The sequence below is a fragment of the Caretta caretta genome, chromosome 18 (genome assembly GCF_965140235.1).
Source record: "Caretta caretta isolate rCarCar2 chromosome 18, rCarCar1.hap1, whole genome shotgun sequence".
In the NCBI taxonomy this organism is placed as follows: Eukaryota; Metazoa; Chordata; order Testudines; family Cheloniidae; genus Caretta; species Caretta caretta.
Window position 1 is genome coordinate 10,583,988 of NC_134223.1, and position 20,020 is coordinate 10,604,007.

General features: G+C 37.2%; 1 protein-coding gene across 4 annotated transcripts in view; it reads right to left on the reverse strand.

Annotated features, from left to right (window-relative positions):
- Positions 1 to 20,020, reverse strand: part of PRDM2 (PR/SET domain 2) — a 119,361-nt gene that overhangs the window by 92,941 nt on the left and 6,400 nt on the right. For all 4 annotated transcript variants that reach the window (XM_048824661.2, XM_048824660.2, XM_048824665.2 and 1 more), the window contains exon 2: positions 10,438 to 10,511. In XM_048824661.2, the coding sequence (XP_048680618.2) occupies positions 10,438 to 10,446 (9 nt within the window). In that variant the 5' untranslated portion in view covers positions 10,447 to 10,511. The remainder of the gene's footprint in view (positions 1 to 10,437; positions 10,512 to 20,020) is intronic.

Here is a 20,020-nt window from a genome sequence, read left to right on the forward strand (position 1 = left end):
TTTGATAAATTCTGGCCATAGTTACTCATCCTAAGCCACAGTAAAAGACAGTAGCAAAGATGGAAATAACAAATCTAAATATCTAGAAAAGGTATCAAAATATCAACCAAAACCAGGGGACTGCACAACTGGCCTGGGTAACCGTGCTCTACTTTGTAATCCTTCTTGCTTCTACATAGGAGACAGAGCAGAGGGATGCTGAGAATGCTCATATGCATTCCCATACTCAAAAGGTTCTTCCAGTGCATGGCTTTTTTCTTAGCAATGAAAAGGTAAATGTTTGAGGGGAAAAAATTACAGGCACATTTGTGTATGCACCAAATTCAGGTGTGCATCTTCAAGCCAAAACTGAACCCTCCTGCCCCCAATCTCCCGTGTCAACACCTTGTGAACCTAGGGCTCTTTCCAGAAACGACCAATCCTTAAGATCTGGTTTGAGATTAAAAATAGTAAAACACTTCCCAGCACGAGGTACACAGTATAATCAATCAGTATAAGCAGCGTTTTCAACCATTTTTGACATAACTGTGTAGCTCTGATACTAACTATACCACAGTGATCACTGTTACATGTACTGTATAAAGACTTAGTTATCTGTGATAGTTTTTCAAACAAAACAGTCAATATTGTGTACACTGTACAGATCAATTACATTCAATAAATAAGGTGACCCAAAAGAAATAAAATTTAGGAAAAGCTTTGGGGTACACTGCTGCAAATCTTTGGAATCAACTATATAAAGAAGTGAGCTAAAAACTGAAATGTGTAAGACCATATTTTGACATTTAACTGTATTTTCATGTAGGACTGTAGAGTATATGGTATATGCAGTTCTCCTAGGTCCTCCTTTTTACAAATTTAATCATTAACAGACTAAGTGAACATGATGAGCATTAATAAAATAAATGGTAGGCCTTGTTTGGGAAATAATCTTTAGTACCCCCTTTACCTAGGGAGGATTACAATATTTTCTGAGCTGGGTTTTCAAGAGAAGGAAAGCTGCACTGATTTGAAAAGTCTAGGTCCTGTGATTTGATCAGCAACGTTGACTATACTATACCCTTGAGAAGGCTACATTTCCTTTGGCCAGAAGTAATGACAGAGTAATGACAAGACAGCGAGAACTGCAATAAAAAAAAATATGGAAGATCTAGAATGTAAAGATAAGCAGACAAGCTATGATTAGGTTCCTGCAAATGAAGACATGGTGTTAACAATTCAGTTAAAGCTAAGTATTCAACACAGTTCGATATCTACCACCTACGTAACCACTCCCTTTAGTGTGCTCTCAGAATGGGGTAATCTAGCCACTATTAACTATTGGTACTGTCCTCAGAACATTTGTTTTTTCCCCATCACAAATTTGTTTTCTTAGAGTTTTCCCCATCACTGGGATGTTTCTTTACAAATGTTTCATATCTGACTTAAGCAATGAGAAATGTATCCTTGTAATAAGATATTTTCGATATAAGTAATAGGCATTTGGAAAAAAATATGCAATATTAAGATTCAAACACCAAAACATAGGATAGTAAATAAGGCTAAGGTATACCATTTTCTATATATTTACTGTGATAGCTGTGTATTTAAACATTTGAGACTTGTGTGGCCAAGTGCTAAATAAAACCAGTAAAGTTTCAACACTGATCCAGCAGTTTAAAGAGTACACCCCAAAATGTCTACTGCCTAACAGGTACTAAAATAAAACTTCCACTGCTGTCAATCAACTCTAAGCATTAATGTATCAAAGAGAGGCCTGCACCATCAGGTTGTTTTAAACTTGTTTTGACTCATCAGCAGGAGTCACTAGATACTTTTTTCCAGTAGTTTAACACATTGGCTTTTTGCCATTTTTTTATTCCATACAAAAAAAATCAGTAAAAAGAGAGGCTTGCCCTGCACCGTAGCGCACTTAAGTACTAAAATAAGTTAAAAATTCTCGTATTTGTTGTATCATGAACCTGTGTGTGTCTGTATGTATACTTATCCACACACGCAGCATAAGCAAGATCTGCTGAAATCAGACATGTTTACTAACACATTATTACTATGATTTGAGTTCTGAACACTTAAAATAAAAACACCAATCTCAGATTTGAAGTTTAATTTAAAAGGCAGAAATGTAAGAGTAAATATTTTAATGCATGTAAAGAGGGTCAGTTTCTACTTTCTCTGTTCTTTGCAATGCCCTGTGAAACTATATAGTAACTGGTTTTTGAATGCCTGTTCTGACCATATTTTAATGCTCCAACCAAGAAGAGGGTTGGAGGCTCAAGACCAAAAAATATTTTTATCTAAATGTAGTAAGTAGTCTATATAAAAAATTCAGACTTTGGCTCATTAGCAATTTTAAAGGGAAAATTACCTACCTGTAAATGCAATTCTCTAAAGGAAGGTTCCACTATAAATCTGTACTCTTGGGGTCTCATGACCTTGAAAGCTGACTGGCTAGCACAGTGTAGTTTAACATCCTCTGACAGTGAGGCAGTCCACGCACATGCCTCATGCCCAGGCGGATGGATATATAAATATACATAGCATATCTCAGCCATTAACTGCCAGTTCCTTTGCAACAGAACTTTTATAAGTATCAAAGGAATAAAAAAAACCACCTAACTCATGGGGAGCTAGGAGGGAAAATGTAGATGTACAGAGGAAATGACCTTCAGAGTACTCCTATTACAGGTAAATATAGCAATTTCTTTTTCTTCAAAGGTATGTATCCTTGACAGAGCCTCATACTCAGTGATTACAAAGCCAGGGGAATCTCTCTCCCAAACAGACTATGTTACTCAGTGAAGCTGGAAAAGAATTACACAGGATTAGTCTAATATGTCCAGCCTACTATTATAGTTAAAAATATGAATTAGAAGAATGCCAGGTAAAACAAATACTCACCATCGTAACATGACGCTGAAGAACCATTTCTTTAAAAATGATAAACATAGGTTGGCAGAATTTAGCAGTCAGCTAAACATCATTTGAAAAAATTTCAGGTCAGGATTATAGTAGTTAGCCACATCAGTCTTCAATAAATTTATTAATTAGTAAAAAAAGTAGAAAATGTGTATTTTTTCCTGTTAGTGGTTACTGAATTATACATCCTTTCTGAAGCACTGCTGGATGTAGCAGCCCACGACGGCTACAATTATTTGAAGTTTCCACTGTTTGAAGACATGTTAATTTCCTCCTCCTTCTTCTCCCCCCCCCCCCCCATTTATGTACAAGTATAGCACAAACATGCACAGGACTTTGTAAATCCACTCACCTTCTCAGCAGAAGTGAGTTGGGAAGCTTTGCACAGTAAGTGGGCAAGCTCTAACCAATGGTTTTTGCTTATTTTAGGCTTTTATTTAAAAGTATTTTACTTTCTAGCCCTCATGTTTGTGATTTGCCGAATATGAAATGATACAGTGCCGTTTCTTGAGTTCAGAAAGACCATTTCAGTGTCTCTGCCACTACTACAGCATTCCCAAACAGCAGCAGAGAGAAAATGACAATACTGTGGTCATACCAATTTTACTGCATTGTGCTTCAGTAAGCCTGGAACAGCTGCAAAGACACGTACACAGAGGAGGATGACCTAAAAATTGGAAACTATGGAAGATGTAGAATGGCAGGGATCCCCTGCTATGCATAGCAGCCAAGAGGTCAGGGGATGGGTAGAGACTACCATACTTCCTAACCTCCAGCAGCTAGAAGTCCGTGGAGGAAGAGAAAAGTTTACTTTCCTCTTTCAGCAGGCAGAGAAAGGCAGGAATAATGGGGACGTTTTGTGACTTTCAGACACTTACTAGCCTTAAACAAATATAGAAGCAGAAGGCACCTGAGCTGACAGAGCATGGTGACTGGAATTCCAGCACTTTTTTTCCCATTCCCAGTATCTGGGACAAGTCGGATTGGGCTTCGCACGGGGGTATTGCACATGGACTTTATTAGTGACCCCTCATTTTATTTTTCATATTGGTCTGTGGCTAGTAAGTGTCTTCTAGAATACATGAAAGATCGTAATCAGAATTATGTAATTTTAAGGTCTGATTCTTCCCAGTATGTCAGGGCCAGAAGATGTTAGCAGACCAGGACATGTTCCCAGTACTGCTCATTTTAAAAATGTTAATCCCCATTTAACTATGTAATCTCTCACTACTCTATTTCTAAAAATAAACAGTAGAGAGTCAACTAGTTTGGACAAAATTGTATAGCATTTTACTAGATTATCCACTTAGGTCTGTCAGAAATTCGTCCCTAAATACTAACACTACCCTTCAGCCTCAAAAACTTCAGAACAGTCCGAGCATGTAACAGAACATGTAACCTGCATGTACCTGCAGGTATTAAAATACAAATCAGTACCTAAATTTACTTCTACTTACATAAATCAAAGAGATTAGTATCTAAAAGTGATTTAACATAGCAGTTTGAATTCCACCTCCACTGTACTAACGGAATTCGCAAATCATTTGTTCAAGAGCATTGACAATGGCCCGGTTCATGACAGTAGATTTACACCTCCAAAACAAAACTCTTAATAAGTAACCAAATACACTATTCAATACACTAAACAATGGACCAAACGCTGTTCTCAGTTAAAATCAATGCAACTCCATTTATTTGCAACTTGAATGCAGTTGCATAAACATAATCCAGAAATACTATGGTTTCAGTCACTTCTCATAGACTTTGAAGAAACGCATTCAAATAACTTTTGCTATACAAGAAATTAGTTTACCTCTGGGATATTTTATGGGGCTACTATATAAGTGCATGTGCTACAAGCAATGTTAACAGACATCTGGATAGAACCAGCCTGAAAGAGTAAAAGAGAAATCCTAAAACAGTGGGTATTGTTTTAACGTTTTCCTCAGAGTCCACCACTTGAATACTTCAAGAAAGCTAGCACTCACTGAATAACAGAATGACTAATCAGCTTCATTACTGCTTTTTACACTTGTTAATGTGAAGTCGCTGATAAATACTGAGCTCTTAGCATTCAAATTTACAGGGGGTAAAATGGTAGAAAAACACCACCAAAAAGCATTTGAAGGAGTGGAAGAGAATCCTATATAGACAGCAGACTGAAGTTAAAATAAAATGTTGAGCCCAACTACCTGTCCTTGACAGTACCTCTGAAGACATTTCTGAAGCAATATTATTATTAATCATGTTTATTATGTTAGTGCCTAAGGCCCAATCAAGAATGGGGCCCCGCTCTGCTAGGCACTCTACACAAGTCGCTGCCTTGAAGGGCTTATAATCTAAATAGGCAAGACAGACATAAGGTGAGGGAAGGAGTATAACACACAATATGATGCCAGCAAATGTTAGTTCCACATTTTTTTTAAGGTAAGGCTGTTAGGAGGTGACAAACCAAATACAAAGTCAAGGAAGAGGGGCCATGGAAAAGAAAGGGTTGAGAGGGGCAGGGGAGAAAAAGGCAAGATGGGCAGGGGTGCCCTGAAGCGGAGGTGAAGACACTACAAGCGATTGTGGGGCCGGGGGAGAAGGGTTTGGCGCAAACAGCCAGTTCGAGCAGAGAAAATCTAGTCAAAACTGTAGGAAGTTCTCAGACTGTCCAAAGGTACACGTTTTGGCTGCTGCAGCAGCAGCTCCTATTGGCAGTGATGTTAGTTTCTCTGTTTCTGAAAGGGTCTCTAAGAAGGGATATTAGTAACAAGTGAATGCACACAGCAGAACTCTGATTTGATATTTGATTTAAGAATATACGTCATTTGCTCACTTAAGCAATTTATACTCCCATCCTTTTTTTTAAACGGCCACCTATACAAATATCCCAGATTGCATGCAATGTCTTCTCAATATAATCTTAATGCAGTCTGAGATGCATGCATAAGAACAGCCATCCTGGGTCAGACCAAAGGTTCATCTTGCCTAGTATCCTGTCTTCTGACAGTGGCCAGTGCCAGGTGCCCCAGAGGGAATGAACAGATCAGGTAATCATCAAGTGATCCATCCCCTATCACCCATTTCCAGCTTCTGGCAAACAGAGGCTATCCCTGCCTATCCTGGTTAATAGCCGTTGATGGACCTATCCTCCATGAACTTATCTAGTTCTTTTTTAAACCCTGTTATAGTCTTGGCCTTCACAACATCTTCTAGCAAGGAGTTCACAGGTTGACTGAGCATTGTGTGAAAAAATACTTCCTTTGTTAGTTTTTAAACCTGCTGCCTAGTAATTTCATTTGGTGACCCCTAGTTCTTGTGTTATGAGGAGTAAATAACACTTCCTTATTTACTTTCTCCACACCAGTCATGATTTTACAGACCTCTATCATACCCCCCCGTCATCTCTTTTCCAAGCTGAAAAGTCCCAGTCTTATTAATCTCTCCTCATATGAAATCCGCTCCATATCCCTAATAGTTTTTGCTGCCCTTTTCTGAACCTTTTCCAATTCCAATACATCTTTTTTTTGAGATGGGGCAACCACATCTGCATGCAGTATTCAAAATATGGGCATACCAGGGATTTAGAGGCAATATGATATTTTCTGTTTTATTATCTATCCGTTTCTTAATGATTCCCAACATTCTCTTTGCTTTTTAAACTACTGCTGCACACTGAGTGGCTATTTTCAGAGAATTATCCACAATGACTCCAAGACCTCGTTCTTGATAAGTAACAGCTAATTTAGACCCCATCATTTTATATGTAGAGTCGGGATTATGCTTTTCAATGTGCATTACTTTGCATTTATCAACATTGAATTTCATCTGCCATTTTGTTGCCCAGTCACCCAGTTTTGCGAGATTCCTTTGTAGGTTTTTGTATTCTGCTTGGTTAGTATCCTCCGCTAGGTTAGTATCCTCCGCTAGATCCAGGTTTGTTGTTTAAATAGGTTATTCACCTAATCTACTTCATTACAACACCTTCTATGTCTACCTCAAAAGTGTTATGGAGCGATCCAGGAAACAAATGTCTGTGACCAGGGACCCTTGACGCCAACTGGCAGAGTGCACAAGGGGTGTATAGTGTTGTACAGGGAGCCCCGGATCAGATATCTGCATAATAGTTCAACAAAGGGTGGCATGTGAGGTCTCTACCAATAATCATTACAAAAAATGTATGTACGAATAATATGTAAGGAGTTATGTATCCATATTGAAAAGTATGTTCTTATGGTCTTAGAGTTAAGGCAGATTACCGGGAGGTGACATAATTCGGAGAGGATCCTTGCAGACAGGAGGTAACTGACACCTATCTCCTTGTCTGGCTATTTGTGTATTGTATGCCTGACACTGATGCCTGTTTATTTGCATATTGGGCCAGATGCAAATTAAGGGAGTGGAAAATCTACAGGAAGACACAGACAGCAGGTGGGTGGGAGAATGTGGTGTCCTGTTTATGAACAAAGACAAAGGATTGGTCTGGTATATCTGGAGTGCAAAAAGGACACATGGAATCCTTCATCTGGGACACAAATTGACAGCATGTTTGTCTCGTGAAAGGAGGTCACAGCCAGGGTGGCTATAAAGCGCTGCAAGGATTCTGGATGAGCAATACTCTAAAAGACATGAGAGTATCTTGTTAATTAACTCTAGGACCTATAACGTGTATGAAGATTGTTTTACAAATGTTTCCGATACTTTTACTTACTACTATTGAATTTCTATGCTTTCTTAAATAAACTTATACCTGATTTCACGGTAAACATATGTAAATGCCAGCATTAAGCCGAGCAGTAATCGGAGGTTGAACTGGTAAGCTTTGGTATACTGTTTCTTTGGAAGCAGTGAATCTGACTACTGTGAGAGTCCAGTGGACAGGGACTGAACACTCAAGGGTTGGGGTTTTGCCAATCGCTAACCCAAGGGTTGGCAACCTTCGGCACGCGGCCCATCAGGGTAATCCGCTGGCAGACCACGAGACATTTTGTTTACGCTGACCATCTGCAGGCACGCAGCTCCCAGTGGCCATGGTTCGCCGATCCCGGCCAATGGGAGCTGCGGGAAGTGGCGGCCAGCACGTCCCTGCAGCCCACTGCTTCCCGCAGCTCCCATTGGCCGGGAAGGGCGAACCGCAGCCACTGGGAGCTGCATGGGGCCATGCCTGCGGACGGACAATGTAAACAAACTGTCTCACGGCCTGTCAGGGGATTACCCTGATGGGCCGCATGCTGAAGGTTGCTGACCCCTGCGCTAACCTATAGAATCATAGAATATAAGGGTTGGAAGGGACCCCAGAAGGTCATCTAGTCCAACCCCCTGCTCGAAGCAGGACCAATTCCCAGTTAAATCATCTATAGTGACAGCAGAACCTGCAAGCTCTTGAGGAAGTGCTTATGTTGCCCGGGGCTGGTGGAGTCAGGGAGCTGACTCACGGCACGCATAGACGAAGCTTCCTCATGCTAAAGCAGTTGGTAGCAAGGGTACCCACAGGAAGCATCACAATGTCCCTCTGCATAATGTGAGTGAAAAAAACTCCAATTAACTTGACGGTTGTTTAAGTTAGACCAAAAGCAGAAATAGGAAGAATGAAAGTAATATGAGTACAGGGCACTTGAGAGATGTTTGGCATCAGGCATCAAAGACAGCTCTTATATAGACCTGGCACTATAACTTGTTGATAGTGAATGAAATCACAAAGGCACTACAAGAGAAAACAACACCACAGAGCTGATGCTAAATATATAATTAATCTGAATGGCCAACTAAATCATAAGAAGCCATGTGTACTCTCTACACTTTGAAGACCAAATCTGAATGTGGGAGACGCCAAAAGAGATTTCAAACTATAGGAAAAACTCCTTGGGGCAGGGACCTCTATTTGACTGCAGAACACCAAACACACATATGGCACTGAATAAATAATATCAGCAGTTCAACAGAAGGATTTTTATTTATTTTTTTATAGAGCGTGGAAACCATATTTAACTCTAAAAATAAATCATTGCTGAAAAATATGGGAAAGAACCAGAACCACCAACAGCAATTACCAAAAACTAGAACGTGGAGCTTACAGAATCTTAGCAATTTCCCAAAGTGTACTACACCACTTACTATTCAAGCAGCTACACAGCAACAAGCTGTTCTCCTCTCTCATATTGCTGAGTACATGCAAAAAAACCTCACAAATGAAGTTGTCTGGTTGCAATTATACATGTACCTGTGATGAGATATTTCCCCCAACCATCCCATACCTGACTGCAAAAGAACATTAGCACAAGTGTTAATGCATAAACTACCATATTACTTTAAAAGCTGGATAGTTCCATTGGTAGAGATCTTTTTATATTACTGTTTATTATAAATATTATAAATCTATTTTTTGTTTCCACACAACATAATAGGAGAAGGGGAGCAGGAGAGGGGAAATCCCACCAGCCAAATCCAAACTGTAATTAGTTATAATTAGTCCATTGTAATGGTAGTGGTCTGGTGTTCTTCAGTGAAGTAGCACCTGTGTTCTATGTTGATGGAGATAAATTAATTACATTATTCCTCAATGACATGTTGAGAGCATGAAGGTGATAAAGCCAGCCATTAGGAACAGTGAACATCAAGGAAAAAGAAGGTGCAGAACTAAGTTCTTTATGTCATTGTGCAACCAAGGCTGTTTCTGGCCAGAGAAACAAGAAACATCTGCTCAGGGTCATTTTTTTCAGTAAACTCAAAAACTGATTACATCCCTTCAGTATCATAACCTATTCTTCCATTCACAGTCAGAAGGGATTTTTTTAGCTCCGTCCAAAAAAGAAGCCTTTGTAAGAATTAAAAGGGAATGTTTACCTATTTCATAAGTGTTCTTAAATAACCCAAGTGCGTACAACTGACAAACATAAATATAATAGTCTTACTGATTTCATGTAAATTTAGAATAAATAAAATCATATATCGTATCACTGCACTACAGGACATACAAAAATCTCATGTCAATATATTCGTATATATTCGTATATACAGGCATGCTATAAGGAAAAATGCTTATATTTCAATGTATGTTCTTAACTTTTCAGAATAAAGAGATTTTAAGGATATATAATAGTGTGAAGGTTTCTTCTTGAATCAGTTTCAGTCTTCATAATAGGTTCTGATGATTGTGGGTTTGAAACTGGAAAACAGACAGAAGGCTGCAATTTTCAAAATGTTCTTATAAGCAGGTAAACTGATAAAAGTAAAGTACAAACTGACATGGGTCTCCTGGAGGAGTTTTCTTGTAAGTGGTGCCAGCCGCAATATCTTACTTCTGATTCACACAGGAGTTCACACAGGAAAGCCAATTAAAATTAATAAAATAAGATCAACTTCACATACACCCAAACTGTGAATGGAAAAGGACTATGAGATTTAACAAAATCAAAGGTTTTAAAGAACAGGACTAACATTTTGGCTTTCTAGTGGATCACTATTACTATTCCTGGTAATAATTAACTGGTTTAACATCTAAGTAAGGTACTTTGAAAGTCTTACATTTAAACTCACCTGATTCATTTTGAATTCCTGTTGTGTTCTGAAAAGATACACACAACAAAGAAACTCCTGTGATTACATGAGCCCTAAAAAGAAAAACAGACAATTGTAATACACGCCTACCTACAGTGATTTGAAACTACATAAAGATCTGTAGAGAGGGGCTTATCAAAAAGAAGCTTATTACTTTATATCAAATCTGCTTCAGACTGCTACATTGTCATTATAACTGATTCAAATTTAATCTTAAAACCCAAAGAAAGGTTTCTATCACTGATTTTTCTACGGCATCTTTTAAAGCTGAAACAAGCTGTATTCAGATGACTGACATTGATTTAACAGTTTTTATAAACAAATTAGCTCTGTTAGCATTTTGCAATAGAAAGCACTGCTGAAGAATTAGTCTAATTTAGTGATTTATTTTAGTTAAGCTACACAGTCATGATGCTTACCCCCACAGGTAGCAGTTTGAAAGGACTTAGCTGCACAGTTTACATTAAAGGCCCCAGGTTTGAAAAAGCATGTTTCCATAAATAATACACATCTATAAATTAAATTTGGGGCCCCGATGACTTGTGTCTATATTTACCAGGAGAACACTACACCTTAGATTGTAGTTATTTGCTGTTATTTATGTACAAGGAAGCATTATTGCAAGTACATTGTAATTGTTACATGAACATCGTTTAGTACCACGCAGTAAATTAAATATACCGTACCACGTTATTTCTCTTGGAGATTAACTGGTGTCTACACTGCTAACGGATTTTATGAAAATACAGTTTTTCCTGTTACTTTCCTGGCTTCAGTTTTCTTAAGCAAGATAACAATCACTAATACCGTTATATTAACAATGCATGTTTTCAAATGCTTGGGCTAAAAAATGTTAAAATTACAATTTAAAATGTGTTTTAGCAAAACACTCAAAATAAATTACTAGTAATTCCTCACTTCTCTGAATTATACAAAAGTTGAAAGGTTTCCGAGTAGCAGCCGTGTTAGTCTGTATCCGCAAAAAGTTGAAATGCCTCATAACATAGCAAGTATTGTCATGTATATACCCATGATGATTTCTTAAGAATAGAGGATCATATGAATTATAATGAAAGAAAAACTTTCCTTGAAAAGAGAACCTCTTACTGTATTCTAGTCCTCTATGAATAACTCGTTTTGGCCTACAATCCACTTACTACACTTACGTTTAGACAAAAGGCTGGGAAACTATCCAACCTAAATCTGGCAACTTGCTCCACAGGTATAGGTCTCGGTCTGAACAGAGCCAGTTGCAGGATCAGCCCCTGAATTTCGAATAACTCTGTGACGTTTGAAGAAAGGACCTCTTTTTGGAACTTTAAGATATTCCAAAAGATTTCAGCACACCCATCAAGCAGGCACAAATCATTCAAAAACATTTCATTTTCATGTTCAGTTCCAATATGTTCACAACTTTCCTTGACCCAAAAATTTGACTTTCCAGATTGGCAGCACCAATGAGATTCAAGAAAAATAGATAAGACTCAACGCTTTTCATTTCTATTTTCAGCAGCTCCCAAATGGCATCAACATTTTGATTTTGTTAAGTCCTGCAGTGACATCAATATGTCCCTTTGGTCCCTAGCCTTTTGGCTGAGGTTCATATTCTTACGTTTTATCACAGTCTTTCTTCAGGGGCCTCCCATACTGCCCTCAGCTTTGATACATTTACTTGCCTCTCCTTCCTGAATATTGTAGTTTTTACTTTAGATACTGTTACTTAAATGCTTTACTCAAGAGGTTCCTGAAATATGATTTATGGACTGCTAGGGTTCCATGGAGACTTACTAATGGAAAGATGGCTTGTTACACGGAGGGGGTGATCATATGTAAAGCAAAAGTAGACAGTATGACAAACTTCTCTGTTAACATGCAGCCTATATCATAAAACAGTTTGAGAGTACTTTAGCAGCATTGCTGCTTAAGTACTTATTAACTGTTCCATTGGGCTATGTATCCATATCTAAGTCAATTTATAGATAAAATTGTGGACTAATATAGGACTCAAAACATTTTGCGGTGTGAAAGACTCAATTTTTTATATTTTTAGTAAAATAAAGGTCTTGTTTTCACAATATCTTGCTTCAACACCAAGAGAAATTCCTGATATAAAGAGCATGGTTTTGTTTTGTTAAACAGATACGTTAGCATTTGTGTTCGATCTTGTTGAGCTGGAACAATCTGGACACAATACCAGTAAATGTTCCTAAAATTCAAAACTGAATGCATAGGGAACACCTTTTGAATTGATTTATCTATGAAACTGTAGAGCCATTAATGCAAATAATGAGGAATAAAAACATTCCCTGAAAAAGGAATACTTACATCAGCACCACTTTCTCACCCACTGAACAATGGTTATTTGACATGGACTGAAAATAAGTGTAAACAAAGCGTACGCATTGAGGGGTAGATGCTAAATGAAAACCGTCAGATTAAAATCATTTCTAAAAAAAAAGCTCTCTTACCCGTGTTAATAAGGTAATCAGACACACTATTAACACTGAAATAACTGTAAACATCTAATTCACTTTACGCTATTTAATTTTTTAACTTTGTTCTAGCTGGACAATGGAGCTAGCCAGTTTTCTCCCTGGTTTTCATATACTAATTTAATTCTATGACACTGAGAACACTATAAAGGTGTATTTAAATCCAGCACACACAAAATGGTCATGGTATTTTTAAGAAAATCTTTATAAAACTAAATATTAATAGAAATGTTTTATTAAACTTTTTAAAAAGCTAGCTGTCTACACTTCTTGACAATTCTCTAACAATATGAGGAGAAGGCAGTGAACTTCAATGTACTGCTTTCTTTTTTTTAAAAAAAAAGTATATATTATTTTTGTGGACAGTTTCCTGAACATACACAGTAGCTATTAGCTACTTTTGAAACTACTACAACAAGGTACCAAAGTCAAGAACTAGGTACCTTCAAGGCAGAAAACTAGAAGAGAAAATAAAATTAAGCCTAAAGCATAAGTATAGATAGAATTTGATTTTATAGCGATACCTACTGAAATTTGGTGGTTAAATTTTTTTAACTACTTTTGTTACAAGTTCCATCTATAATGGAAAGAGATTTGAGAATTTTTCTTAAATCTTTTTCAGTTTTGTATCTTGCTGTATTTGACAAGACGTTGGAATTAGTGTATTTCACTGTTAAACTGCTAGAAGAGAATGTAATTAACTTATCTCACAAAAACGTATTGATATTCATTATGAAAAAGAATAAAGACTATTAAATACAATCTCCTAGACAGTCACTTGGCTCCTTTTACACCTACAGAAAGGATAGTATCGGGACACAAAACACAAGTTATTTTTTTTTTTTTAACAGCAACAACGTAATGTTCAACTTCCACTAGGCAGCCAAAAAAGATTTAAAAATTAGAAAACCGAATAAAATGAAAGACCCTGGTTCTGCAAACACTTGTGCATGTACATGTACAAAGTCTCGCTGAATACAAAGGGATTACTGATATGTAAAGTTAGGCTATGTCTACACTACAGACTTTACAGCAGCACAGCTGTACCACTGCAAGCTGTGCCGCTGTAAGGTCTCCCATGTAGCCACTCTATGCTGGTAGGAGAGAACTCTCCTGCGGGCATAATTAAGCCACCCCCAACAAGTGGCGGTAGCTACGTTGGTGGGAGAGCATCTCCCGCTAACATAGCGCTATCCACACCGACACTTTTGTTGGTGAAACTTATGTCAGTCGAGGGGTGTTTTTTTCACACCCCGACTAACAAAGTTTTGCCAGCAAAAGTGCTAGTGTAGACAAAGCCTTACTCAACATATGTAAATGTTCGCAGGATCAGGACCTAACTACATAATCAGATAAAATGACTTTTACACCACATATAGGATAATTTTTGAACTAAATTCACAAATCATTACATAAATAAAAATTAAGAAAAAATAAGGGAAATCACATCACCTTTATTTATGATCAAGAGAATCCTGACATACCAGATTCCAATTAGCACAACCACACTAAAAGGAAATATTTGAAAAATGATAATAGACTACAACTGTGTTATTACTATGGAAAAAAATCTCACATGAACTGCTGTAACAGATTAGGAAGAGGTAAAATAGATATTTTAGCTGACCGTGTTTTCATTCAACAGTAACATACAGTTGTATCCATCAGGTAAGCTTAATCAATAACACAGTCCAGAATATAATATTTAGACATCGGCTATACTACCAGAAATGAACAAAATGTCAAAAGTGTCCATATCAATTACTGTACTCTAAATTATGGCTGTATCTCAAACATTCTATTTTTGCTAATTCATGTTCATAACATTCATTTCTGATAATACTATTTCTAGATGCTAGAATACATAATCATTAACAAGTAGTATATGAACAAATCGGAATTTGGAAGGAAATCCAGATTCCTTTACAACAAACAGCTATAATTAAAGCAATAAGGTTCACCACCCAGACAGTTTTCTGGACATTTAATGGCCACCTAGTTAATTCTCCAGGTGGTTGTTAAATGACTTGCAAAGAAACCAAAAAAACCCCCAGATCCTTGTAAAATATCTTTATTAATAAAAATGAAATTAACTTCCAAAAGGGGTTTAAGAGTCACTTTCAAGTTTTAAAAACTCCATATTACCCATTTGATGCTGCTGATCAGCAGACAGGATAACAGCAACAGGCCGATCAAATCAAGAAAACTGCAAATACATTGTAATTATGGAAGGTGAGGCCAGATACAAGAATGATTCCAAGATCAAACTTTGTTAAATTAATATTGTATTCCTTACTGGTTAAGCTGTATGCTTGAAAAATATCTTAAATCATTATATTTATTATAGGATAAACCTACAGCAGCTGCTCAGTAGATTTCAGTCTTTCACCAAAAACAACTGATCAAACGTTGCTGGCAAACTGATACAATGCAAGCATTAAAAACTGGAAAATATTTAAGGACGCTGTAACCTGATACCAACATAATAAATTCCTCAAACCAGAAGTGACATTATATAACTTGTCCTTTGTTTAACATGTAAGTCCTTAAATGTAGCAGTCCGTGTACTCTGACTAGCATTAAGCAATCACTGCGATGACTAGCAGCAGAAAGGGTGCTGCCACTACATAAAAATTAACATGGGAGAAATACAAGAATGGCTTAAGAATTCAATAAGAATGCCCTCCTTCAAGTAAAAAAAACAAGAAATAATTCAATACTGCAGAACAGCCTGCCTAGACATTAACTGTGAAATGTACAGACCTTTGGTATATCATATATTTGCCTTTGTTCACCAGATGGCAAAAAAAAAAAATTCTCTCTACTAGTAACACACACAAAAGGATAATTTAACATTTATTCTATCTCCATTACATGGCAAGATATTAACAGTGTAGCAGACAATCAGTGAACACATTTATAATTGTCATATGGCCCTTTTCCAGCCACACATCTTTAAATTAACAATTTTCACATTCTTCACCAGCTGCAATTACAACTGCCCTCTGACTAAGTGGTATTATCTCTTCACTTTTCCCAGCAACATTGATAAAAGAAATTAACTGCTGAAACCTACAGCAGTCGCTGTTCTCACACTAGGTTACAGCAATTCAACCCTACCTAATGCAGCCTGAGATTTTAAATCCACTGCACTACCAAGAGGAGCATACTACTGCCATAAAACAATACTGAGAGATCAAAGTGAACTGATTCATTACACGACTGCTTCCCAATTCATTCTGCTAAATAATCAGAGCAGTGTTAAATTACCATAAAATTACAGTGCATCAGAAACATATTTATTGTCAAACCATCATTACTGTGAAAAAAAGGTTTGACTCTACTTCTTTTTCTACTGTATTGTCAGTAAAAACTACTATGGTCCACCATTATTTTCCATTATGGCCATATGACTGTGAAATGTTCTCTCCACTAGATCTGGAAAGAATGTGTAACCCCCCTTAATTTTTAAAAGCTATGTGAAAGGTGAACTGCAAAGAGAAACTCAGAACTGAGATAAGGCTAGATTTCAGTGTCAATTCCCCCAAACTCCCCATTATACAATTCAGTACAAATTTCAAGGCTCAATTCAATACTGAGTTTCCCTTTGAAGTTCACCTTTTAAACATTCTCAGAAGCATCATTTAAACTTCCACTGAATGCATCCGATGGAGTGAGCTGTCACTCACGAAAGCTTATGCTCAAATCAAGTGGTTAGTCTAAGGTGCCACAAGTACTCCTTTTCTTTTTGCGAATACAGACTAACACGGCTGCTACTGTGAAACCTACCATTTAAACTTTACTCTCTCATCCATATAGAATAAGGGGAAATGAAGGTCATAGAAAGATAAACTAGGATGTTTTGTTGGTTGGCCTTAATACTGGTTGTTTTTCCATCTTTAAATCAAGACTTTCTTACCACAAGGAACTTTTAGAAAACTAAACACAGGCTCAACTGTAAAAATGTGTGAGAAAGGTGAAACACTCATGCCCAAGCAATCATTTTCTTTTTAAAACAGTGGGCTCGTCAATGCAAAAGAAGATTGTTAAGTATGGTTAGGCCAAATTTTGCTCTCAGTTACAACAGTATAAATTAATCCATTGAGTTATTTTAGCTTTGCACTGGTGTAACTGAGATCAGAATTTGACCCACTTTTTGGAAACTGCAAGGAAAATCAGCATCTCCTCTCCTTCTACGTTTGTCTCTTCTCCATAACCATTTGTCCTTACCTTCAAGCATCTTTAATTCTGTGCCTGTTCCCATCTCTTCTTTCATTTCATCCTACACTCCCCTCCTATTTTCTTCTCTGTATCATCTCTAACTGCTCCCTTTAACTTACACCCAGGACACTCACAAAAGCTTGAAACAGCTACCTCTTTGCCAGTTATTTGTGTTTTTAAGAGGATGTGAACTTTTATTTTCTTTCAATATCACATCATTTACAGCACTAAGTAAGTAATGTGAAATCTGCTAAAACTACTTATTCACATCTCCCACCCCAAAGAAGGGTAAAATCCTATATTGAGCATGATTTAATATAGGGCACAATGTGTTTTGCTTCCCAGGACCAATCATGAATGTCACATATAAGGCTTTTTGCCCTCCTTCTCCAAAGTGACAATTTCACATACCACTGAAGTAACCAACCTGAACTGCAAGCTCTTCAAGGAAGAGACTGTTCTCTCGTGTGAACGGTGTCCTGCAGATGGAGAAAGCTATCCACATGCAAACATAAAAGAATGATAATATGACTTAGTTGAGGAGTATCCTCAAACAAACTGTTTTACAATTCAGGGTATTTCTGAACCAAGGAATAGTTAAGGAACTCCAGATGGAAGCTTAAGTTGCCTTAGTTGAGAAAACCCAACACAATTGGGGGTTTTTTTTGGTTTTTTTACTTAACTCTTACCTAGGCTGAGAGTTTTTTCCAATATCCTATAGGATAGCTGCTTTGTGAAGAAATTTATTTTTCAACTTCGTAGTTTTTCTTGTTTATTCTTAAAATGGGTAATATTGGCTAGGTTTGCATTTTCAATAAAACCTTACAAATGATGAAGAAGGAACAGACTGCCCCAAAATTTGCAGTAATCTCAGATATTATTTCACATTTATTAGTATTAGTTGCATATTAGGTATAATATTCTCTTCTTCCCACCCCCACAATGCTCTAATGGGAAGTGCAATGGCATGGGCGGTTGTGCCAACATCTCTCTCACTGTTGCTAAATTTAAAAAAGGAAAAAACGTGGAGAATGTTGTAGAATACCATCACTTTTTCCTCAGTAGGAGCACTGCATTCCCTGCACAGAGAAGACAGACTGAGGGGCCCGTATGTGGTTAAACATCAGAGGGAAAGTCTCCAATTAAGCAGTTTGAGCAAACAGGTCCTTTTCCTTTTGAGGGGGTGCATAATCTTTTATATGGTATGTTTCATATTATTACATGCTTCTGTAGCAAAAAACACTGCAGTGCAAAGTAAATACATGTCTAAAAATTAAGAGTTCCAAATAGGACTCTGGGTGGGGGTTTTGGGGAGAATTGCTTTATTTTTATTTTACACAATGCAAACTGACAAGAGGTACGAGAAAAACAAACACTTATCTCCATCTCATTAACCCCAGAAACCCTTAAAATTATCTGGATAAAGATGAACTGTTCCTATTAACCATTTCAAGGAAGGGATAAATATAAATATTGAACAAAGAGCTGGAGAAATTAAACTAAAAAGGCAGTTTCACTGTAAATTCTGTACCCTCTGTTGAAATGTTTTATAATATTGTTCAGACTCATTCCCTCAGGGAATTACATTTTTATCTCTCCTACAGAAACACTATACTTGAAAGCTATTGTCTCTCTCTCTGGTGGAGAATGCATCAGAGCCAAAATTATTACTGGTTTCAGAGTGGTAGCCATGTTAGTCTGTATCAGCAAAAAAAAAAACAAGGAGTACTTCTGGCACCTTAGAGACTAACAAATTTATTTGGGCATAAGCTTTTGTGGGCTAAAACCCACTTCATCCAATAAATTTGTTAGTCTCTAAAATTATTACTGTTTATCTGTTTTGTGGTACCACCTGCAAAGTGCTAGGCACTTTTCAAACATGACACTATATTTGCCCCAAAGAGTTTACAATCTCAAAAGAGAGGACAGAAGATGAGAGGAGAAAAGTAATGCAACAAACAGGCAAAGCAGTCAGGATGCTTAGCACAGGTCTAAGCTCATGTTATGTTATATTTTTATGTATCTATTATATTTTACTTTTAAAATAAATATTTATTAATTCCTTGCCATTGCCCATTTTGTCCAGGTACTTAGTTCATGGCTTTCTCAGCCTCTGCCCAAAAGTTTTGTTTCTTTTTGTTTTTGTTCTTTTCATTGGTTCACTATCATCCTTCTGCCCCACTCCGATCATAAGTTTCTTCTAGATCAAAATATTTTCAATGATTTTATAAGTATTACTAATTGTTTTGCTTTATTTCCAAAAGTCCCGCTTATGTTCTGCTTTAGCTCTTATATTTCTAGTGTAATTGTAATTAAAAAGCCTATATAATAGCAATAAGTCAGTCCCCAATTATTCCATTTTTTTCTGACCTCCTTCAACTTCAGTCACTTCACCTCCTCTACAAATTGCCAAGTCCTCTTTAAACAAAACACACCAAAAGCCAACAGATGGTGATGTCAGTTGGACACCTGCAGTAAAGAAATTATGGCCCCTGCTATTCGGCCCTCCTAGGGAGGGATGCCCTTTTATAGGCACTCCCCAGGAACTAAAGGAGTGGGACTCTTACCTCACATGCTGGTAGAGAGGAATTTGATATAATGCCCTGGCTCCCAATTCTCACTCACTATATGGGTGGGAGGAAGTTGGCTACAAGAATCCCTACTACATTGTTCTTTACCATAAACAAAACAGAACAAAAAAAAAAACAAAAACACTAGGTTCTGAACTTGATGCGCAAGCCTAAAAATAGTCTTCAGTCTTTTTATAAACAGTTTTAAGTAAGTCTATAAAAGATACCCCCTGAGGTCTACCTGAAATACAAAAGTCCTGAATGAAAGGGTTTGCCACG